This window comes from Nyctibius grandis, chromosome Z (genome assembly GCF_013368605.1).
Source record: "Nyctibius grandis isolate bNycGra1 chromosome Z, bNycGra1.pri, whole genome shotgun sequence".
Taxonomy (NCBI): Eukaryota; Metazoa; Chordata; class Aves; order Nyctibiiformes; family Nyctibiidae; genus Nyctibius; species Nyctibius grandis.
Window position 1 is genome coordinate 95,677,724 of NC_090695.1, and position 22,827 is coordinate 95,700,550.

At 43.9% G+C, this 22,827-nt stretch overlaps 1 protein-coding gene across 1 annotated transcript in view; it reads left to right on the forward strand.

Moving 5' to 3' along the window:
- Window positions 1-22,827, forward strand: part of SDK1 (sidekick cell adhesion molecule 1) — a 394,034-nt gene that overhangs the window by 363,824 nt on the left and 7,383 nt on the right. Inside the window, exons 38-43 of the mRNA XM_068422403.1 lie at window positions 2,311-2,472; window positions 3,697-3,822; window positions 11,883-12,047; window positions 14,681-14,818; window positions 16,807-16,927; window positions 17,150-17,279. Coding sequence (XP_068278504.1) covers window positions 2,311-2,472; window positions 3,697-3,822; window positions 11,883-12,047; window positions 14,681-14,818; window positions 16,807-16,927; window positions 17,150-17,279 — 842 coding nt within the window. The remainder of the gene's footprint in view (window positions 1-2,310; window positions 2,473-3,696; window positions 3,823-11,882; window positions 12,048-14,680; window positions 14,819-16,806; window positions 16,928-17,149; window positions 17,280-22,827) is intronic.

Consider the following 22,827-nt stretch of genomic DNA (forward strand, 5'->3'; position numbering starts at 1 on the left):
TTAAACTCTTTTCCAAAGAAATAAGGTTATCAGTCACTCACATTTGCTTCTTCTGTAAGGACTAAAGATCTATATTGTCTGAATATCCATGTCTCATGCACTGAGAAAGTTATATTCAGGAATGAAAACACGAGAATAAAAGCACTTTCAGGCTTTACAGCTGGCAAGTCTGAGCACAAAGAGCTAATGCAGAAAGCATTTCTAATTCTGACCAAGAAATGTGCACAGGGTATGCAGGAGGTTCGGGCTGTTTGGGCATTTCCTGCCTTTTATTCATTCCTACACAATGTTTAAGAATACATTTTTTCCCCTGAAAATATAGAAGTGTCAGAACATGTTTTCTCTGCATGCATGTGACTTAACATCCTCAGAATCTTTGTTTTCTTTTCTTCGCGTCCCCATCTCTGCCTCTGCTATCTCTGACTCCAGTTTGTCTCTTCTTCCCCTGTAGAAGATTTCTCATGTGAGCAGGGAGGTTATGGAAGGCTTTTCCTCAGATTCTAAATGTTTGCCTAAATTTATTTTCCTGTTTCTACCCATTTGCTCTTGTGCCAACATTCTTCTTTCAGCAAGCATATTTATTCTCCCGCCATGGTAAGTAATCCCTCCCTCGATGCCATCTTTTTTCCTCCAATAGAAAAGCCGTGCTCCTTTATTTAGAGAGCAAGGTAAAGCCAAACTCCTGTGAAGATGGAGCACATAACGGTGCTGAATGCAGGCAGTGAGGCTTATGGGGCTGGCAGCTGCCAGACCCCACGATCCCAGAGGGTCCTTCTAGCCCCAGGTCTTGCGTTCCTCCATGCCAGCACTACAGTGCAACAATACGGATGGACCAGACCCCCCTGGAGCTTTTTTCCTGCATCTTTTGACTTTACACCCGCTTGTGATTTTTCAGCTGAGCATCCTTGCCATTGTGACACCTACTGCCTTCCCACTCACAAGCCACCTCTTAAAACCTGCACATTTTGCAAAACTTTCTAACAGCAATCTGTTCTTTAGCACAGTCTTCTCCCTGTTTGACCTTTTATTGTTTAAGCTTTGCAGCATTATGTTTTACACAATCATAGACAACAAAATTGCCCTGGAGCCTTTTTTTAACAGTTCCGTTTTTTTGGAATGTAACTTCAAAATGACAAATGCTTCCTGATTTGTCTCAGAGAAATGAAATAGTACATGCAGGGAAGGAGGGAGCACTTTTACTGCTTCCTCATTAACCAAGGAAAGATTCCCTGAGTTATAAATTGTATCTGGGAGAAAACTTTGAACAGCAATCACTTGGACGTTGTTTTTTATTTAACTGATAGAAACTGAGCGCATCATCTTGATTTGCATAAAATAAGCATCTGGATTGAAAAACATCTTCCTTCTGCCTTTTTCTGGAACAATAAACTAGCAAGCAGCCTTCTCTAGTGGGAAAAACAGTCTCCTACTTCCTATCATCTTGGTTTGAAATGTGTTACGTACATGTACAGAACCAGAAAAATGCCGAAAGGATTCTGTAAATTTGAACTTTCTGTTCTGTAAAATGTTTTATAAGTCAAATTCTTTCCATTGACTTACTTTTAGAAAATTTCAATGGAAACTAGGAGGTTTTTTTGTTTTCAAAGTACTCATTGCCACTCTGCCCTTTATGCAGCATTGAGAACGTAAACATAAAACTATCTGTGAACCCTTATGAAGGAAACAGCATTGATCTTAATTCATCCATGTCAGAAAAATTTTTAGAGAGCGAGAAGAGTGAAACACAAGTCATTACTTCAGTCTTGTCCGAGCTAGTAGTGCTTTGATTGCATCCCCTGTTGCAGTGACATTTACACCCACAAGTTACCTGTGAGATACACATCCTTCGTTCCACGTTTACTTGGTAATGGTGGAAATGACAGGACAAGATGAAAGAACCTGGCCCTTGTTTCCTCCTCCAGGCAATGTTGCGGGTTACTTGGCAAAGGAGCAGTGGAGAAACGCTTGCTTAGGAAGCAATCTGCAACATGCAGTCCTCTTCGTTTACCTCCTCCTTTCTTCCCAGAATAATTAGTGAAGTTGCATATAGTCTCTTGGTAATTTCCCAGTTGTGTTGTAAGGTTTTTTTCTTGTCAGTACCCACTTATCAAGCTTAAACTCTAATTATACTTATCAGTGCCGAAAATTGGCTATTATCACTACTTAAACTCCTGCTAATTGTAAGAAATACTTTCTTAGCAAACTGTTAGATAATTTTACTTACCATCTAGATGTAATAAGCTCCACTTGATTTCTTTTTTTTGCATTGCAACCTCCTCTTATCTTTTTTTATCTGTCTGGCTGTTCCAGGGGTGAGTAAGGTGGTGACTGTGGACATTAAAGGGAACTGGCAACGCTGGTTGAAGGTCCGAGATCTCACCAAGGGCATGACCTATTTATTCAGAGTGCAAGCCCGAACCATCGCCTATGGACCTGAACTGCAAGCCAACGTTACAGCTGGGCCAGCAGAAGGTAAGTGGAGCCATAAAACCGTGTCGCAAGCTAGATCAGTTATACAAACATGGTCCGACAGCGGGGAATAGTGCACTCGGGGCTTAACATGAATTTCCAAGCCAAGGAGAAGTTGAGTCACAAGAGCTCAGGACATGATTCAGTGGGTTTCGCAACTGCCCGTGAAAAACATGTTTCCTTTTTTCCTGAAATCTAGAAATTTGATGTGAATAAACAAAGCAGTGTGAATAAATCATAACACAAATAGGCTAGCCAGGGATTTCAAAGCTGCAGCCTGGCAGGGTGGTGCATAATTCTGACTGTACTGCTCTGCAGTGGAGTCAGAACTGGAATGACTCTGCCGAAACCAGCAGAGGTTCCTGGATGTAAAACCAGAAAGAATTTACAATTACTCTCTCCTGACACTTTGGCTTATGCAGTGGGAGAGGTCTGCGGATTTCCTGGTGTGTCAAGAGGAGCAGCAGGCTGAACGTCAGCATTCCCCACTTGGTTCAACGTCTGTACCAAAAGAGTTGGTTTTCTTATTTCATCAGTGATTTGGATAAACAGATAATCTAACAAGGCAAAAGCCCTCCAATAGTATAAGCCTGTTCAGTAAATCACAGAACATCAATGCAATGATCACATTTCTGATTTTTGCTTCTTTTCCAGCTCAGGGAAATATTTGCTCCTTTCATCAGAGCCAGGTCTGGCAATTCCACCCTTCTGGGTGCCAGCAAGCTTTCATTTTATCATGGTACCCTCCATAGACATCATCTGGGACAGCAGCGCTGTGGATTCACAGTTTAACTCTCATGCCCACCACAGACAGTGTAAAGCAGGAATCCTCTCTAACGTGGCCGTGGCATCTTCCCAAGCGAATGGGCAGGTGGCTGTCTCCACAAACCTCTCCCTGAAACTCAGAGGCTGCTTTCACCTCTGAAGTCAGAAATAGCAGTGGCAATGTGCAAACACTGCAGATATGCTAATGGTTAAAATTAGGGTTGTTTTTCTCTTTCCTTCTTAACACAGGTACCTGTAAACCCCAGCCATTGATATGTAACTGCTGGTATGAGAACTAGCAAAAAAATTAGGTCAGTAGCCCATTGAGCTGGTTTATGTTGCCTATATGTTGACCAATACTTCTAGATTTTTTTTTTCCCCCTATATCAGTAGTAGTAGTGAAGAATACTGCAGTCTGTCTGTTGTACCACCATCACTTGCTCTTATCGTTTCATCCTTCAGGGTCTCCTGGCTCCCCTCAGGAAATTCTGGTGACAAAATCTGCTTCTGGGCTGACGCTACAATGGACTGAGGGAGATTCAGGACAAAAACCCACAACTGGCTACATTATAGAGGCACGACCCTCAGGTGAGCCATGGGAAACACAGAGAGCTTAATGTCATGTGTTTGCTTCCTTCGGTCCACGCTGAAAGCCATCCCACAGTGGAAAGGTGGTTTGTTGTCCCAGTAATGTAATGGGATTTTGTGAGAGAACGCTATCGCCAGCCAGTCTTAAACGATTGCTGGTTCATTATGTGGTTTAGCAGGTTTTCTCCTATTTAGGAATAGTCACAGAAAATTGCCCTGGGTGCTCTGGCTTTCACTGTGCTACATCACTGGTAAATCATCCAACTGATGAGGTAATATAGTTAATAATTAAAACCCACTTAAATTCTTACAGCATCTTTCATGCGCAAGGACCAGTAAGAACTTGCAAGCTGTGTTTTGAGGATCACGGATAGAAATGTGTCCTCTTTTGCAACAGAACATGGCAGCTGATTACTGTTTTTCTGTTAATAACAGGGCCAGGACTTCAGCACCACGTACACATCACTTTCCCCATTTGTTCTGCAGGGAGGGCATGGGGGGTGGGCAAAGGAATCCCCTCATCACCACAGTTTTCTTGGTGCTTTCTCAGCGCTCCTTTGCTTCTGGGATTTGCATCTTACTGAAGCTGCTTTCTACTTTTTCCAGAGTATTTCCTCAGTTGGACAAGGTCATTTTAAATGTAGGCATATGCTGAAGACTGTTTGCAGCTTCTCCCAGCTTGCTACCCCTTGCAAATTCAATAAGCGCACACTTTCTGGTAACCAAGTCATTACAAAAAAACAGTGAATGCTGCCAGACCCCTGTGTAATCTGACTTGATAATTTCCCTCCACTCTGACACTGAATGTTGATAACCATTTGCCGAGTACAGTTTTCCAGCCGGTGATGCATCTACCAGATACTTGTTTCACATAGGCCGTGTTTGAATGTCACGATGTCAAAAGCTTTGCTGAAGTCAGGGTAGATGTCTGCTCTTTCTCCTCTATTGACAAGGTCTGCTACCCTGTCACAGAAGGAAATTGGACATGATTTATACTTGACATATCCATGTTGGCTGCTTGTTCTTTCCTTTTTCACTTCTAGGTGTTTGCACGTTGCTTGATTATATATTGATTAAATGAATGTTTATCTGACTACATAAAGGATCCTGTTTCTTGTATGTGTCTTGAATGTAAGGTTGCATTTAAAACCAATGATTTTAATTATGTTTAACCAGCCCAGTAACAAAATTATTGCCTGCATTTCTGTGGTCATCACTGGAAATGCAGATTTCTATACCTGCTTCTGTAGTGAGGCTCTGCTGTGACCCTAAAATTTGTTCTTTCTTTCTGTCATTTAACTTGACAATCATTTTCAAAACAAAGTCAAGGAAAATGTTTCCCTTCTCAAAGCACCAGAGTTTCCCAGGGCTATCAGGACGTTTTTAATTAGAGGCATGACACTGCTGTGCTGCTGTTTCCCTTACATCAGCTTATTGATTTCTGCCCTTATTTCTTCATAGGTAGAAAACACCCTATCTTATTTGAACAGCATTGTTTAGATAGCAAGTTAAACTGAAACTGTTCATTGAAGTTCGTTTATCAGCTTATGTTTCCCCAAACAGGGTTTCCTGAGTAAGAGTATTTTAGAGGGAAACCTGCAGCCCATGTACAGATTGTCTGCAAGCTGGAAGCTCAACTTGTATGAGTGGTGACATTGCAAACTCATCTAATGTCCTGGGCTTGTCTCACTGTTGGATGTGAATGAACATTCTACAGTTCGTGGCTAAGAATCTAGGATTTGTGGCCCACTCTTCTTGAATAGGAAGAAAATAGTCTCTCCAAGGCAGGTCTGAGCTGCATTAACCCTGGGTCACTTCTGTTGGCCCCGCTCTACTGATCCTGGAAACACACAGAAGAGGTCTTATTCTCCTGCTCTTGCAACCTGACTGTTGAGGCATTTAATTCCTCTTCAGATTATTTTAATCCTATTCATGCTGCTGTAGTAAATGAACTAGGCATTTGTATGCTGGATTTTCATCCTTCGTTCTGGTTGCAGCTGTAGGAAGCATGAAATGTGATCCAGGGGCGAAGACAGACTAATTGGAACGTTTGCTTATTTCACCCAAGCATCAGCTTCCTTTCTGTGCTGCTTTTCTTTTTCATTTCTGCACAGAGGAGTTTGAAATCTGAATTACGAGCTTAACAAAAGCAGTGAACTAATTTCTCCTGTCAGGGCTGGTCATTCAGAGCAGCTTCTGTTTTAATATCATTCTAAGAATTTGCTTCTGCATGTTGATTTATACGGGTAGCAGAGCATGGATTGGAGCAACCTTTGTTTTTAAGGAGTTGTTGTCCAAGAGGAGAGCAGTTGACTTGTGCCCTTCACATAAAATCAAGGAAGGAAAAGATATTTGTCCTTCCGAGATCAAAAAAGGGGCATTGAACAGACAGATGAAAAGCTTTAGCTTGTTGCCAATATTTAAATGCAATACCACTACCTTAGTGTTTCACATCTCAAGTGTCATCTATTATAGGCCTCATTACCCCAAACGTTAAATGCTGTATCATCTAATTTTCCCTGCTTGTAGCTCCCTGCCAAGACTCTTCCATCAGAGTGGGAGGGTGGCTTTCTGTCAGAAATGACAAACCCTACCCCCTTTTGTCACTTCCCTTTGAATTTTTTCATGCCCTGCTGTGTCTCCCAGGGCTCTGGCTGCCCTGCTGGGTTTAGCAATGGTGGCAGCAGGCAGCTGAGATTGTTCATTTGATCTCCCCGTTTCTCTCACGGATTTATGGAAGGTGACCAGGCTGACTACCTCCTCTGCATTTTGAATATACTCAGACATGGGGATGGAGCAGGCAAACCAATATTTTTTCTAGAGTGATCTGTGCTAGAGGACGGCATTACAGAAACAGAAGAGTTTTTCTTTTCCTTCAACTTCTCGGTCCCTAGAGAAATGGATTCCAGTTTAGCTCCTTGTGCATTACAAGAAATGCAATTAAGCAGCCTCTGTCACTGCCATTGTAAGCGCTCCCTAGACATCAACTAGCCTGGCAAAGGAATGGGTATTAGATCATGTCCTCAGTTTTTACGTACAGAGGAAAAGACAGAAATGGCACAACGATGTTAAGGTTCCCAGTGCTGCCAGTGGGCATGGAGAAGCTGGTTTCACCCCTCTTTTCCCAACCCCATGCCACATCTAATGCTCCTCTCTCTCTGCTGTGCTTTAACAGTGGGCATGCAGCCTGTAAGGTACCAGGCAGTCTCAGACTTGCCTTCCCAGTTATCCCCTCTCAACAAAGGAGGTGTTTCTGCATAACATCCTGGGGATCCACGCTGCCGGGAGTGCACGTGGATACATAACTGCCAGCATGAGACCTTCATGCATGTATTGGCGTGCTGCCATCATCTTCAGCTGCAGGGTGGCCGCGTAGGCGCTCGATCAATCTGCTTCATGGTTGTGGCACCTCAGGAAAGCCTCTGACCCAGGACAAACCGATAGCGATTTTCTCTTCTGTTTCCTCTCCCCATCATGCATTTTGGACTTTGTTTGCTTTTCCCAAGCAGGGGATGACTTCAGCCCAGTGGGAGAGAATTACGTCTTAACATGTTTCCAATAATAATATTTCTAGCACCCTGGCTGGCATGAACAGGCCAGCAAACCTCAGATCAGCCACAAATCAGGAGCTTAGGAGACAGACAAGTCAGGAAAGTGTTTTCTTTTGCTCCCCGAGATGATCAGTTCCATGAAGGCAGCAGACGTTTTGGGGAAGAACCCGTCTACTTGGAGTGAGGTTTGTCCTTCCCAGAAAGGCTGGTTTTTGCTTCCCACACCCTGAGGGCAGGTCTCACTTTAGTATCCTTTCTGGTGTCTTGAGTAATGTTTTTATGTTTTCTTCCTTTTCTATTTATTTTTAAACAAATGGGGGAGTGCAGTGTCAAACATGGGCACAACCCAGCAACAGTCAGTAAATTCAAAGTGAAGGGTGCAGCTGCATTGCCGGCATCTGCCATGGGGCCTTTGGTTCGCCTCTGCTCGCAGACGACGTGCCGAGGCTGACAGTTTGTCAGCCTTCACTTCCCATTCTTGTCCTTTCGCTGGTTTGCATGATAATCCAGCCCTTTGCCTCTGACAAATACATCCACACTTTAATTTTGTCCTCTGTAGGAGGAACACTACCTGTGTTCAGCCAGTCCTTAACTCTTGGCTGCTTCTTCCCTCATAAACCTCCTAATGTGTAATTAGGAGGAAGTTTTACAGCACAGCTCTCCTCTTACTCCAAGAGGGGAAGGCTGGTGTTTAAGACCTGAATAACTGACAGCTTTCCATCTCCCCAGCTGCAGCACGGCAGTTGTTTGTTAGTGGCTTCAGTTAGCAGAGCCTTCGTTACTGACTGACAGTTTTATTCAGCGTGGAGACCCCGATTAATTGCCTGTGAAGCTGGGCTGGCCTGTGGGTGCTGCGTACGGCTGCAACCTGCAGCGCTGCTCCTCGCTGGCGCCTGGCTGGGAGGACGGCCAGGACAGGTTGGACATCGTGTTAGGTGGGAGGTGGTTTCACCTTCCCCTGTAATTCAGGTCATCTCCCCATGCGTGTGCCTCACTCCCAAATTGGATGGAGGAGCCAAGGCTGGGAGATAAAGATCAAATCTCACATCAGCAGGAAATAAGGCTGGGGCAGGGTCTGATGAAGCGTTGGTAGAAACAAGAAGTAAAGAAAAATGTAGGTTTTTGAGGAGCCCTCCCTTTTCCATCACACATTTAGGCCTTTTTTAGGAGGCTGAGTGCCCAGTGAAAGGCAGTGTGACCTGAAGAAAGGGGCAGATGTTACTGAAGGAAAAGCACTGGTGAGCAGTGCAAGTGTATCCCCACTGCCAGCTGTGCTGCCTCTCTCAGGACGTTGGCTGGGGCTGGCTGAGCCTTGCACCTCTTTGTGGGGGTCCCGTGTTGCAAACTTTGCTTTTCTTGGTGGTTTCCATGAGTTAATACCCAGTTGATATCCCAGCCATGGCATGTGCATCTTTCCTCCGTAAACTGACTGGAAAATACTGTGTACAGTGTACTAATGATTTCCTACTGAACTTAAAGGCCAATCTTTGCTATCACAAGTGACCTTCTAATGAATTCTCTTTCAGCTGAACTTCTAACATTTAGAGCAAACCTAGTTTGAGGGCTGGGGGAAGAGATGGAGTGAATGAATCCACAAGTGTGTTCAATATTTAATCTCAAAGTTTACCACTAAAATAAAATGCTTTCTTAGTTTGGATATATCTGATTGCGATCTTTGTCTGCAAAGAGGGGCCTGAGTATTCCGGATGGAGATAAGAGAAATTAATTGAGGCTCTGGAATTAAAAATATTGTTGGCCGGGGCTTGGGAAGCCACAGACTATCCTGTGCATAGAGATGGGGTCAGCGGTGGGGGAGATGTAAGGATGTCCCCTTTTCCAGGCTGCCACCATGCAGACTTCTGACCACTGTAGCTGCATCAGCACCAATCTGGGATCCCAAGGATCACACGCTGGGTCCTCTCTTGGCCAAGGCCTGTTTCTTACCCCAGAAAAAGTAGTTTGGGCAAAGATCCTTTCAATGAATGAAAGGAGGGTAAGCCAGAGAAGATGTGGCTACCAGCTGGAGCATCTCTGAGTCCCTATGAGACGGGAATCCCTCTGAAGAAACATCCACCAGCAGCCTTTGCCAGCCCACACCATCGCCACCGTAGCCAAGGAGACAGAGAGGTGGAAACACAACGTTGACTTCTCAAGGGTGGTTTTCCCAATTTACTGCAAGCTTTACAGAGTGGTTAAATTTACACTTCTTGGTCTGTTGGATATTCGGCACTGTGCACCCTGAAAGGTTTGAGAAAATGAGTGAGAAAGTGCATGTGTGAACAGTTGTGTTTGTTGCAATGAGTGTTGAACATTTATTTTTATTGTTGCCTTTTCTTCCCTCATTTAAGTGGCTTTCACAGCAAACAAATTGCTTTTCAGACAATTCACAATGGGCTCAAATTCTCTTATTGCTGTTTACAAATGTGTTTATGCAAGCTCAGGCAATTCTAGCAATTATGGTGATATTTTACAGTCTGAGATGCATCTTCCTAGTATTGGTGTTTGCAACAATAACTTTGAAAATGCATCCCACACTCCACCCTCTTCAGAGAAACTAAGTCCCAAGCTCCCTTTTTATTACATTGTAAGTTTACGTGATAGAAATAATCTAGCTTTATATTGCCCTGTAAAAGGGAAGTCAATATTTTATCTCTTGTTTTATAGCCATTGTAATATCCAACTAATACATAACAATGGTACATTATGATAACTTCATTATACTCTGATCATGCTGGTGAATAATGTATTGGTCTGAATTTTAAGCATGACAGAAAAATTACCTATTTTTATTGTTCTTTGGTATTTCTCAAATGTAGCTGGAACAATAACAGTTCAGCCTGCTTTTTGCACCCACTGAGACTGCCAATCCTCATGATCAGAAAAGATGTAGTTTGGGGGTTGTTAGTCATTGTGTGTGCTGCTGGACGTGCAGCACAGTACAAATTACTGAGCCAATATTTACTGATGCTAAAGTTAAAACGTTCACATGGAAATGCACCTGCAGTGTTAATCAATCTATCTTTGCTGCTGTTCCCTGTTGCACAGAAGTAGGCTAAGGGCCAAATTTTGCTCTATTAGAGCAGCACAATTCTGGAATCGCTGCGGTGACTCCAATTAGTTTACACTCAGGTAAACGCAAAGCAACTGAGAACAGATTCCTGCCCTACATTGCAGCAGCGGAACAAGTCACTGAGGGCAGTGCTGCTGGCTTCTGCTTTATTGTTACCTTGATAACACCTCAAGCTACAGAAGTCATGCTGATGCTCAAATCTCACAGTGCAGAAGACTTTCTTTCAAAGCAGGCAGCTCCTGCGCTGGAGTCGTGTCTATGCAGAGGTTATCATCGCGTTCCCGTTGCTGGGGGACATGCAGAGAAAAATAGACATTGCTCGAACAGCTTTGATAACTAAAAGTAAAAGCTCAACGGGATACATGTGAGGTCAGATCTATAAGAGCTACGGTGGCTTGAGCTAGCTGAGTTTGGCCCCGTGCGTAGACAGTAACTCCATTTTGTCAGCAAAAGTGCTGGTCACCAGTTGTTACTGAAAAGCAGTCCGGTTAGATGAGTGTTTGATTCCTGCACTCAAAATTATTGACTGACATTTTTAATTATAGTTGGCTTTGTTCTTACTGGTAACAGCATCCATCTTGTTGAAAGTTCTTTCCATTGTAGTCAAGTGAATATAAGATTACGGGTATGGATCAGTGGCCAGAACTGTGCCTGGTCAGGATGCGCATCAGAATCAATGTCAGTGTGGCTGCTGAGAACCGAAATTACCCTACTGAAACACTCTCGTCAGAATGGTGTTGTGTTTCTAGCAACTTTGAGAGGTTTATAATACAAACAAAAACTCATTCCTGTTTAAAAATGCACGGCACAGAGGTGCAGTACCGGCTGTCTCACTCTGCGGGCTGTGCCATGCTGCAGGCCAGCAAATGCACATATCACTACTGATGTTGTGAAGCAAGCAGCACTCCAGTGACACCAGTCCACCAGGCACCAGTTCATACAAGGCCACAGTACTTCCTGCCAAGACCTGAATCTTACATTAGTTTGCAAAGCCCAGCCTACGCACTTTGATAGCGAAGTCGGTTTTGGAGTGTAAGAAGTGGGCAAAACCTGTGCGCTGAGGGCTCGTTAATGTGGCAGGTTGCTTTGGGTTTGCTCTGTCAAATAACAATCAGGCTGATGCGGTGACCTTACCTCATGAGGATGGACCCAGATGGCTGGCAGCTGCTCTGGCCAGCTCAGGTCACTGTGGGTGCTGCTGCAGGTTTTAGAGGAGATCTCTTCCATCTGGGCTGTTATAAGACCCCCATTGTGAATAAATGTCTTTACCGATGGGGTCCTGCAGGGCATTCTGACATCTGTGTGTATCACTGAGCAGCCTTCAGGTAAGCATGGCCACTGCCTGTGGTTGAAACACACAAGGACAATTTTTTTCAATCAACAGAAGGAAGTGCCAAGTCGCACACTTCATGCCATTTCTCTCCTTGCTGCTTTCCTAGATGAAGGGCTGTGGGATATGTTTGTGAAGGACATCCCTCGCAGTGCCACCTCCTACACGGTCGGCCTGGACAGACTCAAACAGGGTGTGACCTATGAATTTCGGGTGGTGGCTGTCAATGAATTCGGCTATGGAGAACCAAGCGTTCCTTCTGTGGCAGTATCAGGTAATCATGGATTTTTAAAAATATCTTTTCCAATGGAATTTCTTGGGGTTGGGGGAGGGAGGATGAGGGGAAAAAAAAAAAAAAAACAAACAGGTTTTCTAGTTGCAACAAATAATCAAGGGCAGCTCATTTTCACTTGTTTTGGGATAAAACCAGAGTAACATAGTAGTGAATCATGGCTTGTTATTACAGTATGCTTTACTCTCAAGAGGAAAAATGCGCATGTGCCATTTTTAAGTTTGACAAAGAACCTTCTCAGGAATTTCATGAGTGTTTATATGTAAGATCTTTTGCCCTAAGACTAATTTACACAGTTCACAATTCATTTGCTTTTTCTCCTTTCCTCTCCTAGTCTGTTGTTTTGTTTACTCTGCTTCCTTCTTTTTATTCCCAGGGTTCTCTGAGAAACATTTTCTGTGCTATTTGTATTTAGCTCTCAAAAATATAAAAGTGTAGTTTCACAAAATTATTCCTGATATCCTCTGCGCTGGCACTTCCAGCACGGTGTGATGCCTCCAGTGCCCCTTCATCACAACAGCTCGTTGGTGATGCTCTTGGGCTCTTCCCACCCTCCCTGCTCTCTTTTGCTTATTCCCAGTAAACAGGGCCTATGGCCTAAACATGCCTCCAAAATCCCTTTGAGCAATCCAACAGTCTGGTTTTCTGAAGGAACTTCAGTACTTTGAAAAGCAAATTCCGCTCAGCTTGCCATGTCTGGGCAGCTGGAGTTCCATGGCCTGTTGTGAAGTGGGAGAGCTTGCCCTCATGAAAGCTTTGCTCAGGTCCCCCCTTACCCTTGCAGAGACAGCTGTACTCCAGGTTGCTTGTGAGCAATAGGTTTCATCCTTGCTGTGTCAGCAAAGACAGACGAGAGGAATAAAAGAACCTGATAAAGCGGCTTTGTGATTCAAAATTCTGGAGAGTCCTGAGAACCTGGCAGTGCTCCAGTATCTGGAGTGGCTTTTATCTCTTTGCTTCTCCGGTGAAAAGCGTAAACACCATACAGCAGTTACCCAGCAGGCAAGAGTCCTAAATGCTGCTATCGCCGTCCTGGCTGGGTTTGTCCTTACACAATGAACCACTTAGCCTGTGAGAGCTGTCTGTGGATTTCAGTGTGAGTGCTACCCTTGCTTTTCTCCTTCAGGACAAGGGCATAGACAACCCACTTCAAACACCAAGAGACAGTGTTTCTCCTGTCTGTGGTTTCACAGAGACTATAACACAATGTAAAGGGTCAGTAATCATGTCAGTCTTTCCTTTCCTGGAAGACATTATTCCTCTGAAGCTGGGCATGCAGGTCCTTGTGACGTTTTTTTATAAATAAACTGCTTGTTTGTAAGTTCTCCACTTGAACAGAACTATTTAATTCACCTCCTTTTGATGCTTCAGTGTTCATCTTAAATTGCTGCATGAAAGTAAGAGGTTTCCGTTGAGATTTACAGTCATAAAAGTATAAAGCCTTTTAGGCTGGCCACTTCAGCTAGCACAGGGAGGTATAAATTGCACTGAATCTGCTCAGCCCAGCATGGCTTCTGCCGTTTGCCTTTAGGACTTTATTGGCCTGGACTGGACTTCTAGCAAAGAAATATCATGGCTACTTTTCACTGCTGCAGAATACCCAGTGATCTGGAACAAATTTGAGCTCATATCATCAGGTTTACAACAAACTTGTCTTTAGATCCAGGGCTCAAGATGGTCAGGGAAATAGAGTGCATGGGTTCAGTGATAGCGAGGGGTTTGGTTGAAGTTGGTCTCCTGGCATCATCCATTCCTACCAGGTGTTCTTCTGCCTTATGGACTACAGGGAGATTATATACAACTGCTGGCTTGTGCTCCAGCGGCAGCATTTTTTCACAAAGCTGAGGGATGCTGACAAAGAGAATATCATCGCAAGAAAATAACAATACTTATTACTTTAAGCCACGACTGGCAAGATAACTCTAGAAAGGGAAAGTTAGTATCATTTTGTGTCTCCAATTGAGGTCAAATGGGGTGAAATGATTTGAAATCGCACAAAATCTAGGCAACTGAATTGATACCCGTGTGCTGCACATCAGGCTTGGCTAAGATGGGGAAACGATATAGAGTGGCAGTGAATGTTGGAAGCTGGAGTTAATGGAGGTACTGAAAGACACTGAACCAAGTGTACTTTGTTCCCTGGCACTAGCTGTATTTTTGAAAGAGCCACTGAGCAGCACTTTGGTGAGGCAAGCTTCTTAAAAAGTGGAATAATCGTGGGCCATGACAGATATATTAGTGGTTCCTTTGACCCAGGGAGTACTAAGCATACCGCAGTAGTCAAGAAATGTAGGTGTGCGCAGCTGTGGGAAGAAACCTCTCTCTCTTCACTTGATGATAACTTCTTCTTAGCCAAGGGATTCTGACGCACTGCTTTGGCTGTGTGAAAGATGCTTGCAGAGATGTTGGAGCCATGGTATGCTCCTGTCCTCTTTGCCATCTTAGAAGTGTCAGCGAGCCCCTTGAAAGTCTGACTGCAAGAGTAGACTGTGTTACCTCCTTTGAACACCTCCTTCTCCTGAACACTATTATAGATGCATTGTTCACTGTGGGGAAGAAGAGAAAATTTTGAAGGAGCATAAAGAGGAATTGTGATTTGGTTTTTGCTCTTTCAGCACAAATAGAAGCCCCTTTCTATGAGGAGTGGTGGTTTCTGCTGGTGATGGCTCTCTCAAGTCTGATCCTCATCCTCCTGGTGGTATTTGCATTGGTCCTGCATGGCCAGAGCAAAAAGTACAAGAACTGCAACACAGGTAAGACATCGCCTCCGTGCTGTGCACGCACTGTCAAGAGCTGTGGGAATTAGAAATGTCTTCCCTTGAACCCCTGATTTCATGAGCATGGGCTCTCTTTATAGGCATTTTGTTTGGCAGAATACCCAGATCTTCTTGCTGTCTGGTTTGGTACAAATGGCTTTTGCCCATAGCCATACTGGGCGTAGCCATACTAGACAGAGTGCCTGATCTCGTATCAGGTTTTGGATGCTGACCAGCCATGGGCTTGGATAGGACAGCATTTGGAAGTCCCAGGGACTGTAGCAAAAGCCAAGAAGTCTGGGTCAAATACTTGGCAGAAGACCACAAAAAAGGAATGAGCTGAAACTTCATTTAGCTTTGTCATCATTCCCTGATAGATGGGGAGAAGGAGAAAGATTCTGCTTTTCCGTGGCTGTACCTAGTACAAATATTCTAGATCTGTATGTGTGAGGACTATACCACAACTCCTTTATATTAAATAGTGACCTGTATCTCACATTCATTCCTTAAGCCAAGGTGCAGTTGCTGGGCTGGGGGCCAAGCAGCTGGGAAGTGTCTTGGTTAGCTGGACCTGTTAGACTTTAATACATAATGAGCATCAAGCTTTGAATTTTCCTTCAATTATGATTTTTACCAGTCTCCTTTCTGAAACGTTCTAGAATGTTAAAATAGTCCCCTTTCAAAACGTCTAGTTCTTGAGCTCTGAATATTGTTTTTACCTTTTCTTCTTCTTACATGATAAAGTCCTGGAAGGCTTGTTCACATCTGTATTTCTCTGATAGCCTCCTCCACCTCCAGGAAGAAATTGCTCTGATGCCAGGAGGTGCCAAAAAAGGCACATTAATGAGTAGGATCGGGTGGACGGGTCTTCGCGCTACCCATTCGTAGGGATTAATGTAATGGAGTCTTCCAGGCAGTATTTAGTAATTCAGTCCCAAAGTGAAGAAAGATCTTTTCTTTCTTTATAATTCACTTCTAACAAGTGTTAGAAAATCAGATTTCAGTCCCATGAGATATAAGATGTATGAATACCGTGGCATTTTACCAAGTTAATACTACTACATATTTGTATGCACAGCTCATAGGAAATCTCTCATCTTCTTAGTTTTGCTCTGTGTTTGGGGGACAGACATGAAAAGACAGGTCTGACCTGTACTGTCAGGTATCAGTGTTCACACTGAGTCTTAGTGTAGCACTGAAATTGAAGTCGAGGATGAAGTACCTGTCTGCTGCAAAGTGGCAATATGCAACCGGTCCTTCTCCTGGGGACATGAGCTGAGCTCACACCTTTGGGATTACAAAGAATGAACATGGGAGAGAGTAAGCTCTTGCTATATTTGATCTCAAGAAATAATATACTTTGCTGTATTTTCCCCTCTTCTGCCAGTCCCCTGTCCTTTTCCCTGCCTTACACTGCCCAGTGATTTCTCACATATATTTCTTATCCTCATTACAGCTCTGACATCTTTTTACCATTTGCTATCCACTTACCCTTTCTCTTGCTTTCTTTCCTCCCTTTTTTTTCCCTCCTTTTCTTCTTTTTCTGCCTTTCCTAGTTTTATTTTTTCTTGCTTTGCTTCAGTCAGCATGTATGGGATTCGCAGCACCTGATTTAGGACATCTTCAGTGGCCACCTGAATTAGTCACTTGGTTTCTATTTATAGTCAAAAGACAAGAATAAGCACTTTTGGAGCACAGTTCATCTGTGTTATTTTAGATACTTAACCAATACTTAACCTCTGAATGAAATGCATCCATCCATGACTCCTTCTTTCCCCTCTTTTGGCTCCTTCTGCCTATTCACACTCCTGATAAGTTCCTCTCCTTCACTCTGATTGTTCTCACTTGCCAGTAAGAAAGGTAAAGAGATTTTCAAATAATTAAGGATGTCATAAAACACAAAGAAGGAAAAGTTAGCTTTTAACAGTTGTATTTGGGGGAAAAGTGGCTTTGTTTCAGCTGAATCTTTCATTGACTGGCTCCAGGTAAAACCATCTCTAATGTGGATGAGTCAGTCACCCTGGATAACGGAGGCTTCACAGCTCTGGAGCTCAACAGCAGACACCTGAACATCAAGAGCACCTTCTCAAAGAAGAATGGAACCAGGTAAGAAGCTGGGAACACCATGCTGTCAGAGGTGGCTTTTTAGCTAGCTTCAAGCAACTGTTTAATAGGCAAAGGGGAGAGACTGTTGTCTGGGGGATCTAGGGAGGACTTTAATGCCTAAGTCACTGCCCCAGGCTGTGATTTTGGCTTCTAAGCATGATTTAATTGTGTCATTTCAGAGAAATGACAACATCCCACTCACTCACCCTTTACATTTCCTAGGTCTCCTCCTCGCCCAAGCCCAGGGGGGCTGCATTACTCTGATGAGGATATCTGCAACAAGTACAACGGAGCTGTGCTGACCGAAGGCTTGGGCCTGAACGAGAAGCCCTTAGAAATGTCGGAGTCAGAGGTAAGGGTTTCCCTTTGCCTTGCCAAATGTTGCCCAGTCACTGCAGACCTTCGTTTCCCTGCTGTAGCAAGGAGAGTCCTGGCAAATCTTTGAAGCCCCAATCCCATACCTGCATTATACTGTGTTGTCATTGTTTGTCTTGGGGACTTGAAAAGGTCCAATTCACCGGGCTGTTCACATCAGATCTTAAAATTAAAATGTCAAAGGAGAGAACGACGAGCAGGACCCAGCCAGGGCAGATTCCAGACCTGGCCTTGGCAGATATTCACAGTTTTCCAGTGTTACGTTGAAAGGCAAGTGCCATCAGCCAGTGTGTGCTGACCTCTCGGGAAGGGGCTGCACATCCCCTTCTGCCTGGGGGCTGCAAACTTGGAGCACTTTTGGGAAAACGTATATATGCTGCAAAATAACCAGCTGGCTGCAGCTACCCTCTGGGTGAGGTTGAAGGTGGGACACGCTTTGGATTGTTGCACTGACTGGAGTAAGGGATGCAGTTTGAAGTTTTCACAGTGCCTTTTCTGGACAGCCACAGCAAACAGCAAGATTGAGAAGAATGCTCTTGTGTGGTGATAACTGCTGCCTCTCTTACAGAGAGAGTAAGTGGGGCATGAGTAACCTGCCAGGGAGCACATAGCCATGGCTGTGAGAGCCCAGCATTCAGGTTTCTGAACACCCCAGTCCTCAGCCTTAGTCTAACTCAAGAGGAGCCTTCTGCTCAGGTTGCCTTTAGACTCTTCTCCAAAGAAGGTGGGTTTATGCCGGCATTATCCATCTGGCAGTGCTCCATCTTTTGTCTTATATCCCTTTTAAGAAGAAAGAAAGTGCTTGTGGTCTGTAAAAGTCCAACAGTGGCCAGGGGTGAATAGATAGACTTCAAGGAACATCCAGAAAGGTAAATCTGTCTCTGAAATCGTGTGTTGTCAGCTGAGATCCTGACGAATCTGAACTGACAGCGCAAGAAGCGAGCAGTGGGCCAAACCACTCCGAACCTGACCCTTCTAGCAAGAATAAATCAAGAGCAGCAAGTAGCGAAAGAAGATGACAGTTTTCATCTGTAGCTTTTCTGCACCTGCAGCTACAGCTGCTTTTCCTGGCTACCTAACTCTCACCTCCTGCTAATTACCACGGACAGCCTGCTGCTGCGTGCTGCCCTGTGGCCGACCCGGCATGCAGGCAGCTTTCCTTGGTGTCGCTCAAGCCACTGTCTATGCGATGCACAAGCGTTACCCTCCAGATTAAAGCCATAGTGCTTTGGTCATGTCACTGTAACAACCCAGCATTAAACCTGTCATTAAAACAGTTTGCTGAGCGTGATCATGAATTTAGCACCGGCACCTTTTGACATTAATTTCAATGCCCCGTGTGGTATTTCCTGGTAATGCGCAGAAGTCTCCTTGCCGGGTGTCATTACTGCTTTCTATATGCACTGTTTGTACAACATAGAGAAAAGTGATTTTGGTTTTTTTTTTCTCAGGCTGTTATTAATATTATTTATTTACTGTGTATTGCAGTCGAGCCTGAAGGTCTCAATTGAAATTCTAGTGTTTTTGTGAATCTGTGTGTGCATGTGAGTATGTGAACAAAAATATGCCTCCTGTTTTTCCCTGGGGCTTTGGTATGCAGCCCTTCTGTATAATGTCTTTGATGCTTGGGGTTTTTTTTGTGGTGGGGAGTGCTTTTAGGCATGAAATGTTAATACGCTCCCAGTAGAGGCAGCAATAGGACATGCTGCCTTTTGATCAGCCTGAAAATGCTCTTTACGTTGGCTGGTACAGACAGGAGGTGAGGGTGGGTTGGGGCAGAGGTGGGTATAGATGTTTGACCACTCTCTTTTCAAGTATTCCTGTACCTATTAGCTCTTCCTGTTTGTCTTTTCTGTTCTTTTTGTTTCTGTTCTCCAAGGAAATCTTAACAGACAAGCTCTGTTTTCTGAGAATTTCAGAATTTCCATCTTCCTTCGCAGGCAGAAATGTTTCCCATTAGGTGAAGAGTTAAAGATATCTTTTTATATAAGAGCTCTATACAGGTTTGGTCCTCTGCAGCAAAGGGGGTCCTGATGCTGTTTTCCTCTAATACCATCTTTGCGTGGATCTCAAATTCCACTTAATGTGATGCATGAAAGGGCAGGTGGGGCCAAAAAACTGTGCTTTTGCTTTCAACCCGTACATCAGTCTGTTGCTGCTTAGTCTTAGCCCTGTTGCCTGAGGTGTCAAGATTTTATATGGAAACGAAGGAAGCTCGCTGGCTTCAAGTCTCATGGGGTTTACTGAACATGAAGAAGTCTGTGAGAAACTCTCGTGCTGACTGACTGCACTTAAAACACAGCTGCCTGGGAGCCTTCCTGCGAGCTCCCTCCTGATGGGGAGAGCAAGAGAGAAACAAAGAAAATCAAGCAGTACTCTTAATATTAATAAATCAAGTGGTTTACTTTCTCCATGTCATGAAAGCCAAGCACCAGTACTGTTAATGAGGTTAAAGTAGTTTAATTGGCAGGTAGGGAGCAAGAGAGTGCTAAGAGTGTAATTTCTAAATGATTAATAATAATAGGCTTTTAGATGGTGAGTCAAATGGACAAGGCTCTGGACAGATAATCTGAAGAAATTTGGTGTTCACCATGTACAGAAATTTGATGATATATCTGCAGTGTCATCCAGACGTGGAAGAGCAGTTTTACAGGAGGGGAGGATGTTGTTTGTTTGTTTGTTCTCCCATGTCCTTGTGGTCTCCCAAAAACTGTTTTCAGGAGATAATATTCTCACAGATTGCCCACGTTATCAGTCAGTGCTGAATGCTGGTGAGGCTCTGGTCTTCCCACCTGCTCTCTGCAGTCTAACTGACTTTTGCTTTCTCAGCTCTTTAGGAAGATACAAATTTCCACTTAACACTTAATAGGGAATAAGGTTTAACTTGTTTCCAATAAAGTTCTCCAATGATTTTGACAAGTTGGGCACCATGTGGAAACCAGCTGCAGGTGACACATTAAATAAGCAAGTGTTCCCGTGTCTGGTGAAATCTGTTTGCCTGCTAGGTTACCTTGTCTCTTTTACAGCATATTCATTTCATGTCAACCAAAAGAAACTGCTGCCATCTACATTTTTAGAAATGGTCTCATAAGGTTGTTTCTTATGCAGTCACTTTAAAAAAAAGATAATTGGAACTATTTTCAAATTTCCCATTGACTAAGCTAGCCAGCTCTGGTCGCTGACTTGCCTCTGAGCAGCACTTGTGAGTTCCGTACTCTCAATAAAATACTTAAATAGCCTCTCATTTTCTGTATTTGTTGTTTCATAGGCGTCCATGCACCTTTGACAGTCTGTAATGTCACTGCACACCCAATCACGCTCCAGCCTATGGAGGTTTCCAAGGTAACAAAGCCACAGTCGCACTGAAGGGAGAAAACCAAAAACAAAGCAAAAAGCCCTGCAGCATTTCTATTTACTCAATAGTTTTAAAACCACTAAAAAGTAATCCTATCGTATAAGCTGTCTGTATTTTCATGGAAAACAGTTCGTCTTGCTACTCCTTGATTTTTATCAGGGCAGAGGGGGATGTAGGATGGCAATTTAGATAATTCCTTACTGGTAGGAGTGGTTAACTAGTACCTTGTTCGTACCTTAGAAGATATTTTAGAAACGTGGACGGAATAGTCAGTTCCTGCCTGTTCTGAAGGAAACACAAAGAAAACATGTTGTATCGACACTAACAAGCAGGTCATCCTTTCCAGCATCAGTGCTAATGATGGTGAAAGGCTGAAGTTAGTGCAGCTCTGTATGTTTCATGGAAGTTGCTTCTGAAAGGCACTGGCCTTCTTTACACTGAATTAGTGTTCTCTTTCAGTTGGTATAATGGACTAATTAGTGGACAGATTATCAGCAAGTGGTATTGTTTTAAATTCCCTCTTTCTGTTCATGGCAAGTCTAAGTGACAGTGTATTTCAGATGGCAGCAGCCCATTTAAAAGTGTTCCCAGTATTTCTCCTCTTTATTATGTTGACTTCTGGCAATCTCAAAAAGACTTGGCTTAGGTACAGAAATTATATTAGTTTTGTGGGTGAGTATTTTTCTGCTAGCAATGGACAGAAATCAAGTGGCTGCATCAGTATTATTATACCTATCAAGTCATGCATCAGTCTTCTGGATACAGCTTCTTCTCAGCATTTCTTCTTAGAGCTTTTAGCCTTTTAGTTGTGTTTATGTTGCTCTATGTCTGTGGGGACATCAGGAAGACTGGTAAGGAGCTACTAGAAGTGATTTTTCTTTTCCCTTATGCTTATTGACACCTCAACTTAGCTAATGTGATCCATCTCTTTAGGAGGGGCTTGTTTCTTTGGGAGATGGCTGAGCGTGTCTGAGTGAGTAAGAGTGGTGGTGGACTGGGGAAGGAGTCAGAAGACATGGCAAGGGCAGTGGTAGTGTTGTGCCTTTGATGGAGGGAGCACATCCATGATAGCTAGAGGAATTCACACCTTCAGGTGCTGCTTCTGGTAAGTGATCCATAACCACCTGCCTCTGCTCAGGGTGCAGAGACTTTTCTTCTGGATGCCCACATCATCCCCCAGCTTCCCAGGCACTTTTTGCAGCATGACATTTGGAGCTGTAGGCCAGTGCAAAGTGCAGCAACTTGTTTCTTGATAAGAACAGAGAAAACCAGGGAGCTTTTGGTCTGCAGGTAAAGTTGGTTGCCTCTGCAGCTGAGGACCAGCCTGCCGGAGCTATTGCTGCCTGCTGCCATGCCCTGCCATGCTGCCACATCTGCAGTCATCAGAGGCACTCTTGGTGGAGCCCCCTGCAAAAATAGACAGGAAAATGCTGGCAGGATGTTCCCTGCAGTGGTGCCAAGACTCTGGAGCTGCTCTCTGCACCCACCGGCTGCGAAGGAGTCCAAATCTGGGGGTGTTCCAGGCATGCCGCAAAAACCAGCTGTTCAGGAAGGTCTTTGGGGGGAGTCTGGTGTTGGCTTCCTGAGGCTGGCAGCTGGTGCAAAGGAGTGTTTTTCTAGGAGATAACCTTGCTGAATCCCTTCTGGAATAATTATTAAATGCTGGTAGAGTTTTGTTGTAGTATTAATTATGTGTCAAGGCACCTGAAGCTTTGCATTCTTAAAATAATCAAACAGTGCATAATTCTGAAAGGACCAAAGCATGGTTAACAGTGGAAGGGAAATTTTGCAAAGCTGTAAAGAGCTGCTTTGCTCAGACTTTTGGAAAACTCTGGGAAAAATTCCTCAGCCCTGTTCATCAGCCTCTGTGCTGGAAAATGGGCACAAAATAGTATTGAAGCAGCTATCTAAGCAAAGAAGTGGGATGATGGATGCAGTGCCCTTTTCAAATGATGGTTCTCAAGGCTTTTGAGGATTGTTCTTCAGAGACCATTAAAAAGGAGCTTTAGAGGAGGAGACACTAGTTGTGTGGCAGACAGGATCAAGAAGGATGTGTGTTTGCTGTGTGGTGTCATAGATCAGAACGATACCAACCTTTTGAAACTAATTGCAGCAACTAACAGTTACAAGCTGCGCTTACCCGTCTCTATCTCGTATGTCTTAGGCAGCT